The sequence below is a fragment of the Sceloporus undulatus genome, chromosome 8, assembly GCF_019175285.1.
Source record: "Sceloporus undulatus isolate JIND9_A2432 ecotype Alabama chromosome 8, SceUnd_v1.1, whole genome shotgun sequence".
NCBI classification, from domain to species: domain Eukaryota; kingdom Metazoa; phylum Chordata; class Lepidosauria; order Squamata; family Phrynosomatidae; genus Sceloporus; species Sceloporus undulatus.
In genome coordinates this window covers 26676636-26695892 of record NC_056529.1, presented here as the reverse complement: position 1 = coordinate 26695892, position 19257 = coordinate 26676636, and the positions used below count along the sequence as shown (strand labels likewise).

The following is a 19257-nucleotide window of genomic DNA, read 5'->3' as shown; positions in this document are numbered from 1 at the left end:
TGCTACTAATTATCGCCAGTTTTATGTTTTGTGGCTACAGATGATTTCTGCGGATGAGCATTTTCACACTAGAACAAAGTTTCTTGTGCCCCACATCAAAAGGAATACATAGAAAGGTGTCATGTGCTGGAAAAAGGCTCTGAGTGACTATTGCTCATTCCCCCCCCTTTCAATTTCCAGAAAATAGATGAGCTTCAGAATGACAGGCGGCAGCTTTCGCAAGCCAGCACCTCACCTGTGCTCACTCCATCAGCTTCTGCACACCTGGATCTGTCCATTGCTAAGGAATCTGATTCTCCTGAGGACTTGGAGCATCGACACGAGATAGTAAAGAAACTGGAAGCACAAAAAGATGTCCTTCAGGATCAGTTGACACTTAAAGAGTTAAGTCTCTAGGCATTGTCTGACGCAATGCCACGTTTCTGTTGGAATCTTGGAAGAGATAGTGAAAGAAAACATCTGAAAATCTTCTTGACCCCTATCCCAAGTTTACACGCACTCTCTTTTGCCTGTTCTTCTGGTTAAAATAAAGGAGAGAGATACCAGTCCTAATTCATATCTTGGAGAAACTGCTCTACTTATAGCAAATGCCTGCAAAAGCCAGATTTTCCTGCCAAGCATGTAAACTTTTACACTTTCCATTGGGTTATTGTTATCCAAAATGATTATGCTAAGTTGTTGAAATGCCTGACTCAAAGAGCAGGAGAACAAGTGTGGCAGAATTTGCCTAAGATTTGAAGATCTGGGCCTTGGTGGAAGCAGTGTATTACTTTGAAAGCGGTTAAGGAGAACGAGATGATTCTTTTTCCAAACACCTGAAGAAATCTTGCAGCCCCAAGAGGCTGTCTTTCATGACTTAACGGGTGTGCAGCAGGTCCTCACTGATGTTCTTCGCAATCTAAATAGCTGTGCCCTGGCCAGAATCCCATTAAGACACCGTTGAGCATGTTGGGATATGCTCCCCCCCCGCATCATGCTGTGGTGTCCCCCCAAAAATGGCACAAGCATACATTTGCTTGTGTCCCCCGCCTTGTAAAGGTGGTGCTGTGGATGAGTGCATGCTGCAAAGGTCTGTGGAATAGAAAATTCACCGCAAATAAATTGATTTTGTGCCTCTGCAGGGAAGAAATACGGAAGCTGACAGAGAAGGTGAGAGAACTGGAGGAAAACCAAGAAATAAATTGTAGAGAGACTGGGACTGATGCCACAGAATCTCCTGACCAGGTAAAAAAAATGACATTTTGATATATTTGGTACAGTGCGTCTTGTAATATTGACTAACTCTAGCTTCTCTTGAAGCCCTCTGTTTGGGCTGCTTGGAGTTTAGATATTGTCTGGCTGTGGCATTTAATAGTTTCTTAGATTGCTTGTCTCTTTAAAGCCTTCCTCCAGCCAAGTATTGAATTTTACATTTACGGTGTGTGAAAGAGAGAGTGCCTTCCACACTCTCACTGTAGATCGCTGGAGAAGAATGATGTATAACCTCATAACAATTAAAGTTGGATTCATAGGAATGTATATCCAAAGGGATCAGTGGAGACAGAACACATCATCTCCAGTGACTTGGCTGGGAGATTTCTGCCCTCGCTTGCTCCCATATTGATATGTTAGCGGCAGAAAGCTCCATGTTGTTGAAGTGTGTCTCTCTTTCCCCTTTCCCTGCCCTCTGCATTTAATCTTATCTGTTGGATCTTTGTCCAAAACTGCTCTGTTTTTCCTCTCCTTCCATTCTTCTGGATTTCTGCCCATCTATTCATGTTTCCCCCCATATTCATTTAATGGGCCAAGAGGAATTTCAGCCCAGTTGCCAACAGTCACACTCAGCATCCATGCCACATTTAAGGGGATTGAACTTTGTGTTTTCACCTTCTGGCTCTGTGGAGTGTCACGGGGAAGAACAGGCAGCTCGAGTCATCCAAAGGCAATGGAAGGCCTATAGAACCAAGGCAAAGTGGTTTTGGTGCTGTGCATGGAGACACATTTGGAATGGAAGAGCACAGTGTGTGGGGCTTGCTTACAGTCTCCTGTTTACATCTTGGAAAGAAGAAGCAAGTTATCCCTACTGCTATTTTGAAAACCTGGTGATGCTAATTTATCTATATTAAAGAATCCAGTTGGTTACCTGATTTACCATGGCACCTTTTAAAACAATTAAAAGGTTTTTAAAAACGAGTCTCACAAATGGAAATAAAGCTCACAGGTAAAAGTTGCAGGCATATAGCCGATAGGCATTTTATGTCATTGCTGCTGAGTGAAGTCAGAAATCTGGGCAGTTTTAATATCCTGCACCAAGGAATGCAGACTTCTAGTACTAGGACAAGTAGCTTGAATAAGATGAGGCCATCATTTGCCAAAGCCCATTCGGTAGTAGCTGAGATCCAAGGCATTGGTATGGCCTCACCAATGTAATGTTGGTTGATAGAATTTAATTGCATTTGACAAGTTTGATCATGTGTAAATTCCTAAATTAAATTTTACTATGGGCTCTACACACTGGTAGGTTTTGCTTATCGCTCTTCGCCAGGTCCGTCTTTTAAATCACAGATCTGGGGTTCGGCTTTTCCTTTTGATTGGCAGGACAGCGTTTATGGCACAGGGAAAATAGTCCTTTATTGAAATCCCCCTTTCTCCCCTTGGGCTGTGCATTAATTTGTAGCTGTCATCTTTCAAGGGAGAACGTCCATTGATTTCATTTCTCTCTGTGTTTCTTTGTGTTAGGTGGCGGTTGTGCTCCAGGCAGCATTCAGGGGACATTTAGCTCGGCAGAAACTATTATCATGTTATGCGCAAGATCGAAATGCTCACAGTGTAGCTAGGGCAGGAAACAAGGTAACTATTGGGGCAAGTAGAGTGATAGTCACAGTGTACCTTGTTATTGTCCCCATGATATGTAGGCAGTCTGTAAGCAGAGGAACAGATGTCCAAGCAGCAATCCTGGTTTTAATACTGGCTTTTATATCATGTCCCTTACTTTGCTCCTTTATTTAATAATAAACAGCCCAAGCATAGAATTAGTTAAAAATAAAAGGAGAGGAAATTGATTAGACAGATTCTATCAATACCTATTTGTGATGCTGACTACATATCACCTCGACTATCCGAAGCCTCTGTATACCAATTGAAGGAGGGTTCTCTTGGAGAATAGGAGGGTACTTCTGAGCTCAAGCCTGGCTTGACAGCTTCCCAGTAGCCTCTAGTTGGCCATCATTGGGACAAAACATGTTCCCAAGTAGGCCTTTGGCCTGATTCAGCTACGTTTTTCTTACAGTTTCCTAGATCTCTGCTCTCCCAATCATAGCTTGGCAAAATAACTTCTTGACTGGGAGTTTCTGGAAGTCTTATTGTGTGCCTCCAAGTTGTTTCTGACTTATGGCAACCCTAAAGTGACATACCAGTTACGCCTTTTCAGGAACCCTCAACTAGGGTTTGATAGCCTGTGCTCTGCTATAGCCTTGCCGCAACTGATATGGAATCTAGACTCCTTTCGAATATGGATGTTTAAATATTATTTCGCAAATGACATAAAGCCCTGATCACCTTTCTACTGGCAACTACAGGAATCTAGTGATGTCCTCAAAGGACTACAATTCAAAAGCAAGTGGTAGTTTCTTACTGCTGATAAAGAATGTCTAATAACAAGAAGGGTGGGGAAAATATCTAAATCACAGATGCTGCCAAAGAGTGGACTGAAGTCCCAACATTTGCTTTTCTGGTGACTTTCCTAGGTCCCAGATTTATCATGTCGGTCCAGCGCATCACAAATAACTGCTGATTGCAGCGCAGAAGAGGAGGCTGTGAGGCTGATCCAGTCAGTTTTCCGGGCTCACATCACACGGATGCAACCAAAAGGAAGGTGAGAGTCAGTATTTTTCTTTTCTTTTTGTACGATTCAGGTTTTGCTGAATTCAAGTTTTGCTGAGTATTTTAACTGTAATCTTTGGCCTTTAGTGTTAACGCCAGGTCAGGGAGAAAACTGTTGACACAGGCAAGAAACCACATGCTAACCTTGAGTCTCAGAAGATAGCCAACCCTATCTACACAGGCAAGGAATTCCAGGCTATTTCAGCATAGATAAACTTCTTTCCAGCTATACTGGATTGTTTACAGATAGCTCAGTTTGCATACAGAAATGTGAACACAGCTCCTTGGAAGGAGCTGTAGGCAAGTGGTAAGAAAGCAATCCCAGGTTGAGTTTCTGATGTTCCGTCTGACACAGCCAAGTGTTTCTGTGGTGCCTGTTTGCATCACAGTCTCCTCCGATATCTGGCTGGGAGAGGTCTGATGCCCTGCAAGATATGCAGGGTAATGCTCTATTCATTAGGAACATCTGGTTTTTCAAACACTAGTGCATGCAGGTGTTGTTTATATACACCTCATAGCAAAAGGCATGCTTGTAGTTTCCACATATTTGATATGCCATGTCAGCTATACCTGATGGCAATCTTTTTCTTGTTTGAGCATCTCCACCTTGCCAGGCATGCCATGACTTGGGTTCCTCAGACTTCCTGTATTCCCACTGTGCAAATAATAGTAATCCCTAATGTGTTGCTTGACCCTTCACAATAGCTTTAAATCCTGTTAGATGCTTTCCACGTAAAGATTAAACAAAGTGATGGATGTAACAGTGTCTGTGACTTGGTACCTCCTCCCACACCAAACTGATTTAGAGCCTCAGCCTTGGGAGAGTTCTTATCATAGATCTTTATGGCTGGATCTCTCTGACTCTTAATTTCACTTTCTGCTGGGAGGCTGTTTTATGGCTTTTTCAGTTCTCCAATTCTTCTTCAGGTCTGTAATCTCTAGCCCCAAGAGTGAGAAAGCAAGCCCAGTTGCCTATATTGGACAGGAGAAGCCAGTCTGGTTTCCGTTCAAATATTCACCTCTGGCCTTCACTTCGATACCAGGTAATCTCATTTATTTCGGCCATATTTACTTGCTGCAGATATTTTCATTCTCATTTAGTGTTTGTTGGGTTGCTATTCATAACCAGCATGTTCAGAGGGCTCAGGTGGATAATGGCAGTTGTCACCTTTTTTGTTGGCCCAATATACAATAATGGACAAAGAAAAAGAGGAAAACCGTATTATAGGTAGATTGCCTGGCTACCCACACTTTGCAAGACCTGGGCAGAGCTCTGGATGACCAGGGCCTTTGGAGATTTCTTGCTCCTGTGGTCACCATAAGTTGAAACTCATTTGACAGCAATTAACAACAACAAAATCATCCAGGCACAGGTTTCATACCTGATCCTCCAAAGAACAGTTTGGAAGGCAGTCTAAATGCAGCTAGTATTTCTCCTGCTATTACAATGAGACAAGCTTCCTCTCAGTGGGAATGGACAGCAACCAGTGATGAATATTAATGGGAAAGAACATCAATTTGTATATTATCAACAGCAACAATGAAATGGACAATCCATCTATTTCCTCACTTCCTCAGTGGGCCAGTTCTTCACTACATTGATATAAAGTGAATTGCCTTTTGGTCAGCTGGCTTCTTCTAGAACAGTTAAGCTGTTAAGTAATGATAGTTATTAACTTTCACAACAACCCTGTGAAGTAAATAGTAATTGATATCTACTCTGTGGCCTGTGTGAAAAAAAAAATCAATGTGATGGAGTGGCTGTCAACATATAAAAGTTATAACAATTGAAAAATCAATGAGATAGTCACTCCACGAAAAGACTGAGGATTGAGCCTATGTTTAGCCTTAGGCTTTCTTTTAGCCCCTTTGTGATAGATTCCTACATGTACTGTTAATCGGAGGCCCATAAAAAACACACCTGACTTACAATACCTTTACCCGCTCCACCTGGAAAATGAGGCAAGTGCCTCAAGTAACGCAGAGAGAAGCTGAATGAGTTGGAACAGGAGGAAATGACTCTATAGGAAGCCAATAGTGTGGTGATACCATTATTTTCCCCTCCTCTCCTCATGCATATGTGTATATAGAGAGGAGAATTGTGTTGTGCTGGTCTCTGTGAAAGTGTAAATAGAAACCTTCTTGTCTCAAAGGGTTCTGAAACAAAGATATTAAGGCTGGCAATGGGGTTGGGGCACAAAAATGCCATAAAGCGATCTAGCTAATAATAGGTCGCGTCTACTTCCAAAGGCAGCAGTAGACTTTTTTTAGAGCTAAAGAATTGGTTTAAGGAGCAAGACCTTTTAATTATTCTGTCTCTTCTCCGGAAATTTCCTTTGTTTGCCTCTATCCTTGGTGCAATTAGTTCATAAATCATCCTACTCAAAATTGTTCTTTATCTACCCCAAACTCTCACCCGCCTCCTTTGTGCCACCCCCAGCAATCTATAAAAAGCAAATACATATGTAGTACTGAAGGTATTAAATGGCATCACTGGGAGGGAGGGAGGTAAAGCTAGTAAATGCTTTGCCTAATGCTCTTTTTAACAGTTGCTGAAAAATAACTGCCTGGCTTCTTTATTTTGTAATTTCAGTCATTTAGAAGGATTCAAAAAGGCAAATAGAGTATCATAACCATTTGGTAACAAGAGAACAAAGAGAAACAACTGTAAACCGAAATCAACATAGTAGTTTACCATCAGGAAGTTTCCATGACATTGGCGCATGTTCCAAACAAACATTTAAAAGTGGAAAGGGGTAAAAAAGGAAAAATGTTGCGTGGGAAACTGTAAAAATTGATTAACCCAGGATTTCATTTAACTTTCTGGACTTGCAATTGCAAGAATTGGGAGCATGTTTTTATGCTTAAGAGACAAGTTAGGTTCTCTAACAACTGTTATAAAAAGAAGGGCTTCACGAGAACACACTTTTTTAAAAACCATGTCAAGGAGGGATGGTAGTGTCTCAGTCCAAAATGCTTTAAATTTTTCAGTGTAGCCACATACCTAACATGTTTATTTCATTGAGACTCAGGCCCTATCGTTTTAGAAAGCTTAACAGATGTGCAGAACCATTTATGTAATAACTGATAGAAATTTCCCTTAAGTGATGCAGAAGCTTATTCTGGAAACCGAATGCCCGATAGAACATGATTCTTCTGAGAAGAATTTGTGTATCTCTCCATTTTATTCAAATCAATTTTCTTTGTTCTTCTTTTTAGCCACATCTTCCCCATCTCAGCAGCAGCCCTCTCCTTCACCACTTGCAGATGATGTTCACTCAGACGACTCAGATGATATTATCACAGTGTCTCCATCACCAGTGAAAAAAGCATCATCTCTTGACTTCCACAGCTATCGGCCACATTCTCTTGGTCTAAGCTAGGAGGCAAGCCATTTTGTCTTTGCTTGGCTGGATGAAATTGTAGTTGTGATGAAGAGAGATGAAGGTAATACCTATTTACTGGGTTGTTTTGAACCCGTTTTGAAGGGCCATCCACTGCATATCCATTTCTCCACAGTTTACATGCATTGACAAATACCTCTGCTGCTGCTTTGCAACTCTGGGACCAGTGCAAGTTGTCAAGTCTGCATGGCAGAGCTTCTGATGCGCCAAAAGCTCTGCTGGATCAGACCAAAGGCCTTTTCTAATCCAGGATTCTGTTCCTACTGTAACCAGGCAGATGCTCACAAGCAGGACATGAGCCCAATAACACACTCCTGCTGGTACTGGCATAGTGCCTCTTACATTGCAGATAATGTATAGCGATCATTATGATGTAGCCATTGATAGATTCATAAAGGATACGGCTGATCAGTTCTTGTGGCAGGAAGGAGATGCCTTCTTTTTTGGAGGAATCTCTTCTATTCTTCCACAGTTCAGGTTTTATACTCATCCCCTCAGCTTTGATACCAAAAAAGCACCTGGTCCTGTGAAGCCTGTGTGCTGGCAGAAAGTACACAAACACAGCAAGCTCCTGAGTTTCCCAGGGCTCTTGATCCAAAGGCAATCAGAACCAAATGCTTCAAAGACCACGGCAGGAGGATAGCTCTGGGAAGAGGGAGACAATTTGCTGAAAGCTATAAAAGATAAAGGATCTTGGAAACACATTCACCGGTGGCTTTTCCTGAGTAATATTAAAGTCTAGCTTCTTTCTCTTCCAGCTCTTCCATCAGTTTGTCTCATCCTTACTAGGGATATTATTTGACTCCAAAGCATTATTGTATTAAAAATCCATGCATGGGTAGACTATTTCTTTTTTTTCAAAACAGCTATGTTCATTTTACTGTTGGCAAGAATCATATGCAAAAGTTTGCTTTGTGTGCACATTTCCATTGGAATGATTGTCATAGAGGCCCCTGGATACCTGCTCAGATTATTTGTGAAATAGCTTACATTGCCCAGTATCTTCTATACAGGATCTGAGGCAAAAATGTGTCTTTACCATTAACTGCTAACTGACCCTTTTAGCTGGAAGCACCAAGGATCTTCTACATGCAAACCATGTCCTCTGCTATTGAGCTACAGTCCATCTTGCTGGTGCTATTATTCAAAGTTATGAATCCCGATCAGGACTGCTACATGAAGGATGGGATGTCTTTTTACCTGTCATTATTCTGACTTGACAGTCATCCTGATTGATTGATTGATTGATTAAGAAACCAGAGCAATCCCTCATCTTTTCCCTCTGACCTTATGGACTGTAAGATGGAGAGGCTGCTTTTCACTAGCGATCGTCCTACTGATTGCAGATATAACACTTTGCAACCAAATTGCACTTACAACTCAAGGAAAAGAAAAAGGTTAACGGTCATCATTGTGCCATCGTGACCATTAGGCATGACTCTGAAGTGCTGAAGGCAATGCTTGCAGTAAAGACTAAAGGACTGCAGTGATAACCAAGGCCCAGCTTTGCCTAGCTGACAAGAAAACTTAATTTTGCAAGAACATGGACATGGCACATAAGTTGGCAAACAACTTGAAGGCACATGCAGACAGGGACAAACAAGGGGTAAAAAATCTTGAGGGACCTCAAGGTAGCAAGGTTTTTTTGTTTTTCTTTTCAGTAAACAGCAGTAGTTTGTTGGCTTAATATGATCAATGTAGTACAGTATAGTGGTTTCAGTATAGGACTAGGACTCTGGTTTTGGAGTGGACTATGACTGGAGACCAGGGTTCGAATCCTAATTCAGCCATGAACCCCCCTGGGTCGGGCAACTCATACATTCTCAGCCTCAGAGGATAGCAATGGCAAACCCCCTCTGAAGAAACTTGCCATGAAAACCCTGTGATAACATTTGCCTTAGGGTCATCATAAGTCAGAAACGACTTGAAGGCACACAACAACAACAAGCAGCAATAACACAAGGATTGCATATCTTTATAACAAGACATTTTAAAAGTACATCTAACTAACTTTAGGAACAGCAAGGCCTAAATGAGTCACGCAAGTCACTAGCTGGCTCCCTGGAGTGTAGGCCATTCCTCAGAATAAATTGGCAAGTACATTCTGATCAGGTAGGCAAGGTTGCAAATGTGTGATGCTTTGAAGATCACATGAAAAAGGGACATCACTTGATTTGTCATCTTTTAAAGCAGTGCTTCCCAAACTTTACTCCTCCAGATGTTTTGGACTTCAGCTCCCAGAATTCCTGACTCTTGACCAAGCTGTTTGGGGCTTCTGGGAGTTGAAGTCCAAAACACCTGGAGGAACAGGGTTTGGGAACCACTGCTTTAAAGCAAAGAGTAACCTGCTACCTACCTGTTGCGTTTGCAACTGAATTGTTTCTACAGTCACTGTGGCATTTTTGTATGGCGTGTGTTGTGTGCTGCAGTGCCTGCAATGTGGTAAGTGTGGCTGCTCAGCCACTGCCCACTCACTATATTGTTTTTAATGTGGTGGGCTGGGGAAACTTGTCACCGATTTCATAGGAGATGTAAATCTTACATGAGCAGAACTAATATTTGTAAACACTTAAATTATTATGTGGAAAAAGACAATAAACAGATGGCACAATTTTACACAAGCATATGCAGAAGTACGCCCCACATTATTCATTGGGATTTAATTCCTACTATCTATGCTTAGCCTGAGGTTGATTTATTTAGAATTAAAACCAAGGCATAATGAGATGGGGGAATCAGAAGGAACAAGTCCTCACGTATTCTCCTCTCCTGGGATGAGCTACAGCTTAGGATCTGACTTTATAATATACTTTGCTTTTGGACACAGGAAAGCATAGATACATCCTAACAGCAGAAAGCTGAGTCTGTTGGAAATAATCATGCCCCCAGCCCCATGAGAGTCTGGGGTCCAGGCCTGCCCTGGAGGAAATGCTGTTTTCTGATCAGGTTGGCATTGATTGGTTCTGGCAGTTTTGGTCTGCATAGCGCTGGCACAAAATCAAGAAACAAGGAGTCCCCTCTTCCATAATGTTCATATTATCTAGTCCAGTATCCTGCTTCCCTGATCCTGACCTGTCAGATGCCTCTAAGAAGCCCATATATAGGACATGAAAGGAATGTCTGATACTACCCAGTGGCTGGTAGTATATTGCCTCTCAACATGGAAGTCCCATAAAGCCACCATGGCTAGCGTTTATGAAACAAGGTTCTTTGGGTGCCATCTTTTCTCTTGAAAATTTGTGGTGTGTCTTGAATGAATCAGCAAACCAGAGAGGAGAGATGCATCATCTTTACTGACTAGTTCCACCCAGCCTTCATGAGAATATTATTTCTTAGAAAGTTAAAAAAAAAATAAACCTATTGACTTTTGTTGTTGTTGCTGTTTGCGCAGTGCTGCTCAGCAGAGGAAAAAGAGCTAGCCATTTTGGTCTTCATTAATCATAAAGCTCTGCTGCTCAGAAGATATGGCATGTTGTTGTGTATCCAGTGAGTTTCTCTCCCGCCTTGCAGCCCTCAACAAAGAAACTGGCTCTCCCTCTTACGCTGAATGCTTGTTAAGTCAGGGATGGAGTCTGTTCTTTATCTGGCACTTACTGTCATTCATGCCAGCACTTGCAGCCAAAAAGGATGGCTACGGTACAGAGCAGATGAGTTTTGCTTAATCCCATCAGTGGAAATGCTTGTCTGTAGTCTTTCCAGATACAGCTGCTGGGAGCTGTCCAGAGCAAAGGCAATCAGAAGAGAGAGGTTTACACCAACGAGTAAATTAATTCCAGCTGCTGTTCTAGTCACGTGGTCATCACTGTCGGGGAAGAAGTTGGGTCTGAGGAGATCTTTCATGAACGAGGGTGTTTCCTAAATGGCTCTATATGCAGTTAAGAACCATCAGTAAATTGTGGAAAGACAGTGGCCTCTAGAAAATGTGTGTTGGGCAGGAGAGGGTTAAAACCTGCACTGAAACGTCAAGGAGTACCTCTGCAAACCATACTGGAAGTTCAGATTTTGCTAGCTAACTCAGAGGGTATATAAGGGCCAAGACAGGAGCAAAATGTTTCCCAGACGCTGACCCCGAGGGAACTAGTTGCATGAGTAATTTGATGGAACTGGATCCTCTGTCTCTCAATTGTGGGCAGTAACAGAGAACTAATGATAAAGCACTTATGAGCAAAATGCAAGGAAGAGAGACCTCCATTTCCTTAGGACTGTGGGGCTGCTCTCACTTTGGTGCTTCCTAATCTGTTGGGATTCATCAGAGAGGTGATTCAAAACTAGAGATAGAGAATCTATCTAATGGGCTGATGTGCTCCTGAGGCACAATGCCATTCTTGGTGGCAATGATGGCATTAAAGTTAAAGGGTTTTGTGTTGCTTCATTTCATTGTGTGTGTTTTTAAAAAAGGATTGAAATTCAAATGGTCTTGAGAACTTATGCCTATAAGATGTATATTCAGGCAGCTGCCAAGTGTGATCATGGGTTCTGTAGAACAAAATAAACTGGCTGCAGCCAGAGACACTGCTGTGAGGAAAGGCAAAATCTGAGCCTGTTCCCTGCCCTTAATAAGAATCACAGGCATACAGTAAGCAGCAGTAATTGTGGGTATCATGGCAATTAATGTGCTTTGAAGAATGTGAAAACAATGTTTAAAAAGCCAGCAGAGTTGCTGTTTCTGAAGGATTTCAGGTAACGTAAGGGGCATGTTAGTTGGCCTTTCCTCGTCAGCCATAATGTGCCTCATTGCACTGGGATGTAGCAGGACAAAGAAAGCTTTGCTGGTGAGTAGAGTCCATGAAGGTTTGTACAGCTGAAGGTTAACAGCCTGTGCATTTTCTGCTGGAGAGGAAGAGGGTGCCAAAAGCAGTCTTGAGGGACATCTGGTACATCAACCTCTCCCTGACTTCCTGTTGTCTAATCCCCCAATACAGCAAGGGTCACAGGCTGACCTTTTGGCATTTGTCACAAATGAGGGGGGAAATGCACGCAGACAGTTAAAACACCCATCTTTTCCTTTTCACTTGCTGGAGTCTTGGTTCTATGTCAGATATATTGGCATAGCTATCCCTGGATATATGCTCTTCTGATATTGGTGGTGTATGTGTGCCTGTTTATCTGCCAGCACAATAAGGAATTTATAGCAGTCACAGGAACACATGGCATCATTTTGAACACGCTTGTTTACCTCCTCCTGTTACAGGAAGTTTTTGCATCCTGGGGGCAAGGATTCATTTAAGGAGAGATGCTGCCTCTGCAATGGAATGCATGCCTGCAGGAGCCCTGCTCAAAACATTTTCCCACAGGGTAGCTGTGTTAGTCTGTTACAGCAAACCAATCAGGAGTTGTGTAGCATTTTTATTATAGCATGAACTGCTATGGAATTTGTTGTTGTTAATTTGACTTTGCTTTTGACTTACAGCAACCCTATGGAGGACATTCCTACAAGATAAACTGTTATGAACAGCTGAGGTCTTGAAAACTCAGAGCCATGGCTTCCTTGATTGGGTCTTATCCACTTGAAATGTGGTCTTCTCCTTTTCCTACTGTGTCCCACCAAACCAAGTACTGTCATAAACTTTAAGCAAGTGTTTAAAAGAAACACAAAATCCTCAGAAACCATCCCTAGGGATGTAGGACAGGGGTCCTCCTGACCTGCTAACCCTAGTCAGGCATAAATGCAGTGCTCATGGGTGAAGATGATTGGTTCACATCCAAAAAGTGCAATTAATAGTGATAATTCTACTACTTCACTCATTGCCACCAGAAGAGCACTTTACATTGGGGCAATAGTTGAATAGCTTCCACAAATTCCCTCTGCTTTATGATACCCTGATTTGCTACTGAAGGAAACAGCTACTTTGAATATGATTCTGGTGGACTGTGCAGAGGATTCACTAACCTGTTTTTAGTTTGCCCAGCATCATGGAGCAGTCTTGACTCTAATGTGCATTCCTCACATAGCGATAGGTTTAAGATTGATGTATCTAACTTTCTCCTCTTCCTGGACTGATGCAGAAACAAACAGAGTTTTAAAATAGAGCACATCTTTCAGTACCCTATCTCTGAACTTCAGTTTTGAGGCCTCTCCATACAGACTCCATGCTGATGGAAGACAGTCCTTTACAAAATGGGTGAGTTATAGGTGAAAACACTGCTACAAGTTGAGATGGTGAACCTAGATGGCTTCAACACGGTCAGCAAAGCACAAAGAAGACAGGTCTTCCCATGGCTGTTGTCCAAGACAACTGACATGTTCAAACATGGTTTGGGCACCAGCCCTAACATTTCACAGAGTGAGGTAGATGACTCTGGCATACAAGTAGCAAATAATGAGTAAAGCCCTTACCAGGTTTTGGCTGGGATGTCAACTTTTAACCTCGACCAAGATTGTAACTAAATAGGCTGGAAGAGAAGATGGCTTAAGGACTTTAATCTTGTTTTTAATCCCATGTTAGTTGCTTCTTTCCATGTTGGTTTTCAGACAAACCCAACAGAAGGTGTGGATGGAAAAGAGGGGTAGTGGCGGCAATGTGGGAAGTGCCTTTAAAATTACAGAGAGTGGAGGACATCATCAAGCCCTAATTGGTAAGGGATTGCTAACCATCTGCTTTCATATAAGCAAAATTTCCTAAATAGGATCAAGTTGATCCAAGAGATTAGAATCCCTATCTGGGTACCCTTTTTTTTTTTTGCCACATGCCGTAGACTGGTTGTGTCATTACACAGAATTAGTATTTCCAAGCATATTCTCAACCCTTTTCTTCCAGGCCTGCTAAGCATATCTATGTTTATCCCTTCACTTCGTGTGAGAAACATACTGATGACTCCCAAAAGCAGGGGGCAAAGAGGTTTTTTCAGACACAGTCTGTTCTTGTATGGTACTATTGCCATCCCAGCTTGTAAAAGGCATAGATTGCTGCTATCTAACAGGCCAAATTCCCCTATCTGTACCTGTGTGCATCCTGGGAGAAAGGTGGGGTATAAAAAACGATGGTGATGGTCACCGTCACCAATTCAAGGCAGAGCACGTTCTCAGAGGTGTAAGAAATAATGGCAGAAGATTCCTGATTTCTGCTGCCAGGGTTTCCATTTGCAGAGCCGCCGTTGACCTTGTTGTCTACCAACCTAGTTATAGCTCAGCACTGACCATGTTACCTGGGGATGATGGAAGCTGTAGAGCACCATCAACTAAGTTGTAGAGAAGGCATCAACTAAGCATGGAGTGCAGGAGGTCTTTCTCAGTCCTAGCTGGAGATGGCAAGGAATAAATCAAGGCACTTTTGCCCACTCCCCAAAAAAGCCTCTGAGATGAATTAGTATGGATCTGTGTTATTGTAGCATGGTCTCTTTACTAATTATCTTCATAAACATTCTTTTGTTTTGTTGTTTTGTTTAAACTCATTGCAAGCTGTCTTAAGGATCCTTCAGGGCAGCCCAGGGCCTTAAATTTTAAGATAGATATCTCTCTACAGGGAGCAATTCAGAGCTGCTCTGGCGGCTCTGTTTCATGTGCATCAGCAACCATTGTTAATTATACCTAGGTATTTTATAGGAATTGTATTGATCCTTGCCAGAAGGATAACTATCAGAGTTGAAACAACTTTCTGAGTAGTGACATGCAAGCCTGAATTAAAACTTTCACCAAGCAGAGATTTATTTTTGTTGTTCTCCTCCAAATTAGCTTACAGTGAAGGTTCAGATGTCTAAAAATAATGGATGAATGTTATGGCCACCAGATTAGGCTGAGAAGAGAAAGCTCCTAAATTCATATACTCATGAGACATGGCAAAGCTTTGACCAGAGAGATTTGGGTTCAGATCTTCATTCAGACAAAAAGTTCAACCAAAGTCTTCAAGACAGCTGCAATGATGACTGAATCCAGCCAATATATATACCTTTATTAGACCTTTCTGGGGCAATAATAGTCTATAGTCAAATAGTGACGCAAACATTATGACAAAAATATATCGTTGCATGCTGTATGAAATAGGGAAAAACATCTGTTGAGAACGCACAAAACATCCTTTAAAATATCTGCAACGCATTTATTGGGACAACAAGCACACAATGTACCGAAGAACCGTTCGTGGTAAAAAGCTTTACAAAGGCCACCTTTGATGGTTTAAAGAGATATTTTAGAATATTACAGTTCCCATATTGGTATAATGAAACGTGGAGCTGCTGTTGCTTGGCTGGTTGCCTTCTTGAAACTGCCTTAATGAGAAGTTTTCATGTATTCGGATGTAGAACAGTTCACAGTGGTCTGTGTAAAAACGGACTAATCTCATTTGTGCTGGCTTTGTAACTATTTCATTCTTAGCCAACATTGTTCTACGTGTAGTTTTAAAACTTGCTTTCCACCAAGAATGCACTAGTGATGATTAAGTCAGGGATATTAAACGGAGGCCAAAGAGATGAAGTCCACAAGCCGGCTAGAAAACTGTGACTCCCGTGGAACAGACTTCCTAATTAAAAGGGGATCCACACTTTGGGAAAGTTTAGAGAACGCTTCTGGTACATAGCAAGACTTAATGTTCATCTGGCACATTCTTTCCTAATGCAAAACATTTCCACAAGGGCCACAAAGTCTGCGCGAACACACACCAGCCTTTCTGTGAGGCCCAGCAGTAAGTTTAGATTATTACTTGTTATCATATTCTGTTTCTTTATGCCTTCTTGAAACTAATTAGACCAAACTTAGTTCTAGACCAAAGAGGATATGCTTTCCCTACGTTCTGAAATAATGGTTAATTTCACACAGATGGGAATGGCTCTGGATTATTCCTTCAAGGGTCTGGCCTAATGCCATTTTTATGCTGCATGCATATATATATATCTATACAGTATGCGCTACTCAGTGACTCCATGATAAGCATGTGACCAAGGCTTAATCTGAGCCAGGGTACCCATGGCTTTCTTCCAAAGCCCCAAAGTCTGCTCTGTGTGCCAAGGAAGACTGACTCCTTGAAGGAGGGGGAAATCTCTCTTGCACACATACACACTCTTTTTTTCTTATGAAAACATAGATGTGCATGTGTGCGCATATATATAGAGGGAGAGGGAGGACAAAAGGAAGGTGTGCGTCTGCACCTGTATATAATGCCAAGATCCAACAGTGAATTTCCATATCCTGTGACACTGGAATTTATACTTCCCCCTCCTTTCCATTGCTGGCAGTACCAGAAAAACTGCAGAAGAGCATTTCTCATGGCGACCCAGCAGGTATTTTTTGGGGACAGAAGGGGCTACAGGAAGGAAGGGGAAAGTCTGATTCTGTTGGAAGCAGTGGGATTTACTGGACGTTCCCCCCCCCAAGGACCCTGGAGAATTAAGTCCCACATCACTATGACTGAGTCTAAAAGGACATGTGTTTCGCATTCACACTTTTGTAGCCACAGATTTTAAAAACCACTGCAAAAGAACATATGGAGAAACCTAACAGCATCAGGGTGAAGTTTTGTGAATCCAGCATGCTGCTTCCCATTGGGACCTACCTGCTCCTTCTAGGAAGGTCACAAACTGGACTTAAAAGCAACAAGCCTCTCTTGTTGTTGCCCAGAACAATCTGCATTCAGTGGGATGCTTCCTCTGAGGCCAAAGATCCACAGAAGCCCTCCTCCTCCATTAGGAGATTTACTTCTTTAAAGTCACTGAGGCTAGTTATTTTCTCAATTTCTTCCATGTGTTTATCTAGGCTGCATCTACACTGTGGAAATAGTGCCGCTCGACGCCACTTTCAGTGCTGTAGATCCATCCTATGGGACCCTGGGATTTGTAGTTATACAAACAGCCTTCTCTGTCAAATTGTGCAGGTACACTACAAAACCTTACCAAACTAAAAATCCCAGGGTTCTGCAGGATGGAGCCATGGCAGTTAAAGTGGTGTCAAACAGCATTACAATTGACCCTCCACATTTGCGGCTTTGATGATTTGCAGCTTTGTTTGTTTGCAGTTTTGATTAATATGTTCTCTCTGGGTCCTCTAGTGCAAATGTGCCAGACGTTGCGCACAGGGTTGTGCTGCTGGAGAACCTAGACGTTCCCCAAGAAAGGACTTCTCTGGGCATTTGTAGGTCCTACAGCATCATTCTAGGGTCCACTTCTGGCAGATGTTGACCACAGAGTTGCACTGGAGGATCTAGAGAGTCCCAGAGAAAAGGATGTTTGAAGAAGGTGTTCGTCAAAAACTACCGGGGGACACGTGGTTGGCAAAGCCTGTAGTGTACAAATGCATAAGCATGTAGTATATTATCTTAACCATTAACCATGGTTTTTGAGGTCTGAATGCAGCCTGTGGGGTTGGTTTAGCAGTGATGGCGAACCTATGGCACGTGTGCCAGAAGTGGCACTCAGAGCCCTCTCTGTGGGCACATGTGTCATTGCCCCAGCACAGAGTTTGTTACTAGAAAGCCAGAGGGACATGGCATTTTGCAATAAATACTGTAAGTGGGTTTTGGGTTGCAGTTTGGGCACTCGGTCTCTAAAACATTTGCCATCGCTGGTTTAGTGCGTCCCGCAGAATGCTTCAACCTGGAGTAAGTGGATTGCTTAATGCTAGCAATTCTGGGATGGTAGGAATTGCTGGTATCAATCCTGAAGGCCACTTATTCCTGATGAGCCCTAATACTTTCGGCTGTTAACCAATTAAAGCCCTTTTAGCTGATTATCCATGCTGATATAACTGATTATAGCTCCTTAAATATGCTTTACTCTCTGAAAGCAAGGTCCCTTCCTCCTCTGACGCAACCTGGGAAAGGGAGAATGATTGAACAGTGATTGGCTTTTGAAAAGGCAGAAGTGCAATGTGCAGATGAAGGGGCTACTCACCTTTTGTAGGATCCCCAAAACCCTATTTTCTTTCCCTTTGATAAGGAATGGATCAGAGGCTGTGTGGTCAGTCTAGGCTTCCAGCAGCAAAGGTCCATATTGGAAACGTTCTGGGGAATGGAGACAGGACAGGATTAGCGTGTGGCATTCGGACATCGAAACCGTGGAAGTATTTGTAACCCTGTTGTTGTAGTTGTTGTTTGCCCTGGGAGGCTAGTTTGGCAGGCAATATGGGCCAATTAGTGGCTTGAGGGTTGGACTAGGACACTGGGAGACCAGGGTTCGAATCCCGGCTCAGCCACAAAACCCACTGGGTGACTTTGGTCAAGTCACAACCTCAGAGGATGGCAATGGCAAACCCACTCTTTGCCAGGAAAACCCTGTGCAGAAGCCACCACTGCAACAACAGTGTGGCGCTTCCGAGGCGGAGGCCTTGCTCTCTGTGTGTGGTTGTGTTGTGTATGTATGTCAGTGATACAATTTGTTTCCCACACTCACCCAAAGTGAAGCCAAGGAGTGTCACCAACACAATGGCAAAGGAGCCACCATAAGTCAGTGGGTTGCTTCTGAGGCAGAGGCCCTGCCGTGTGTGTGTGTATGTGTGTGTCAATAATGACACAAGGCCTTGGTGTATCTGTGTGTGTTGTGTATGTGTATCAATGATGCCATTTGTTTCTCTTGCCAGAAGGGAGGCCAAGGAGTCACCAAACACAATGGTGAGGAAGTCACCACAACAACAGCGTAGCACTTCTGAGCCTGTGGTCTAGTTGTGTGTGTTGTGTATGTGTATCAATAATACCATTAGTTTCCCTCACCTGCCAAGAGGGAAGCCAAGGAGTGTGTCACCTACACAATGGTGTGGAAGCCACCACAATGCAGTGTTGCTTCTGAGGTGGAGTCCTTGCTGTGTGTGTTATATATGTGTGTGTGTCAATAATGTGTGTGTGTGTGTTGTGTGTGTCAGTGAAACAATCTGTTCCCCTCAGCTGCCAGGAGGGAAGCTAAGGAGTGTGTCACTCACACAATGGTGTGGAAGCCACCACAATGCAGTGTGTTGCTTGAGGCTGAGGCTTTGCCTTCTGTGTGTTGTGTGTGTTATGTGTGTGTGTCCATAAGCCTCCTGCAGACTAGGCCTGAAGCCCTGCTGCCTCAGAAGAACCCTCCTCCCTTTCCC

At 42.8% G+C, this 19257-nt stretch overlaps 1 protein-coding gene and 1 long non-coding RNA gene across 3 annotated transcripts in view; one reads left to right on the top strand and one right to left on the bottom strand.

Annotated features, from left to right (window-relative positions):
• IQCE (IQ motif containing E) overlaps positions 1–8022 on the top strand; it is a 24552-nt gene extending 16530 nt beyond the window's left edge. The window contains exons 14-19 of one of the 2 annotated variants that reach the window (XM_042437534.1): positions 181–383; positions 1122–1224; positions 2719–2829; positions 3726–3853; positions 4789–4904; positions 7081–8022. In XM_042437534.1, coding sequence (XP_042293468.1) covers positions 181–383; positions 1122–1224; positions 2719–2829; positions 3726–3853; positions 4789–4904; positions 7081–7244 — 825 coding nt within the window. In that variant the 3' untranslated portion in view covers positions 7245–8022. The remainder of the gene's footprint in view (positions 1–180; positions 384–1121; positions 1225–2718; positions 2830–3725; positions 3854–4788; positions 4905–7080) is intronic. The other variant, XM_042437535.1, reaches the window with a different exon arrangement.
• The window catches only part of LOC121914260, a 25269-nt gene extending 6012 nt beyond the window's left edge, over positions 1–19257 (bottom strand). Inside the window, exons 1-3 of the long non-coding RNA XR_006100511.1 lie at positions 18582–19257; positions 18084–18193; positions 13156–13262 (exon numbers count right to left, since the gene is read on the bottom strand). This is a non-coding gene — a long non-coding RNA (uncharacterized LOC121914260). The remainder of the gene's footprint in view (positions 1–13155; positions 13263–18083; positions 18194–18581) is intronic.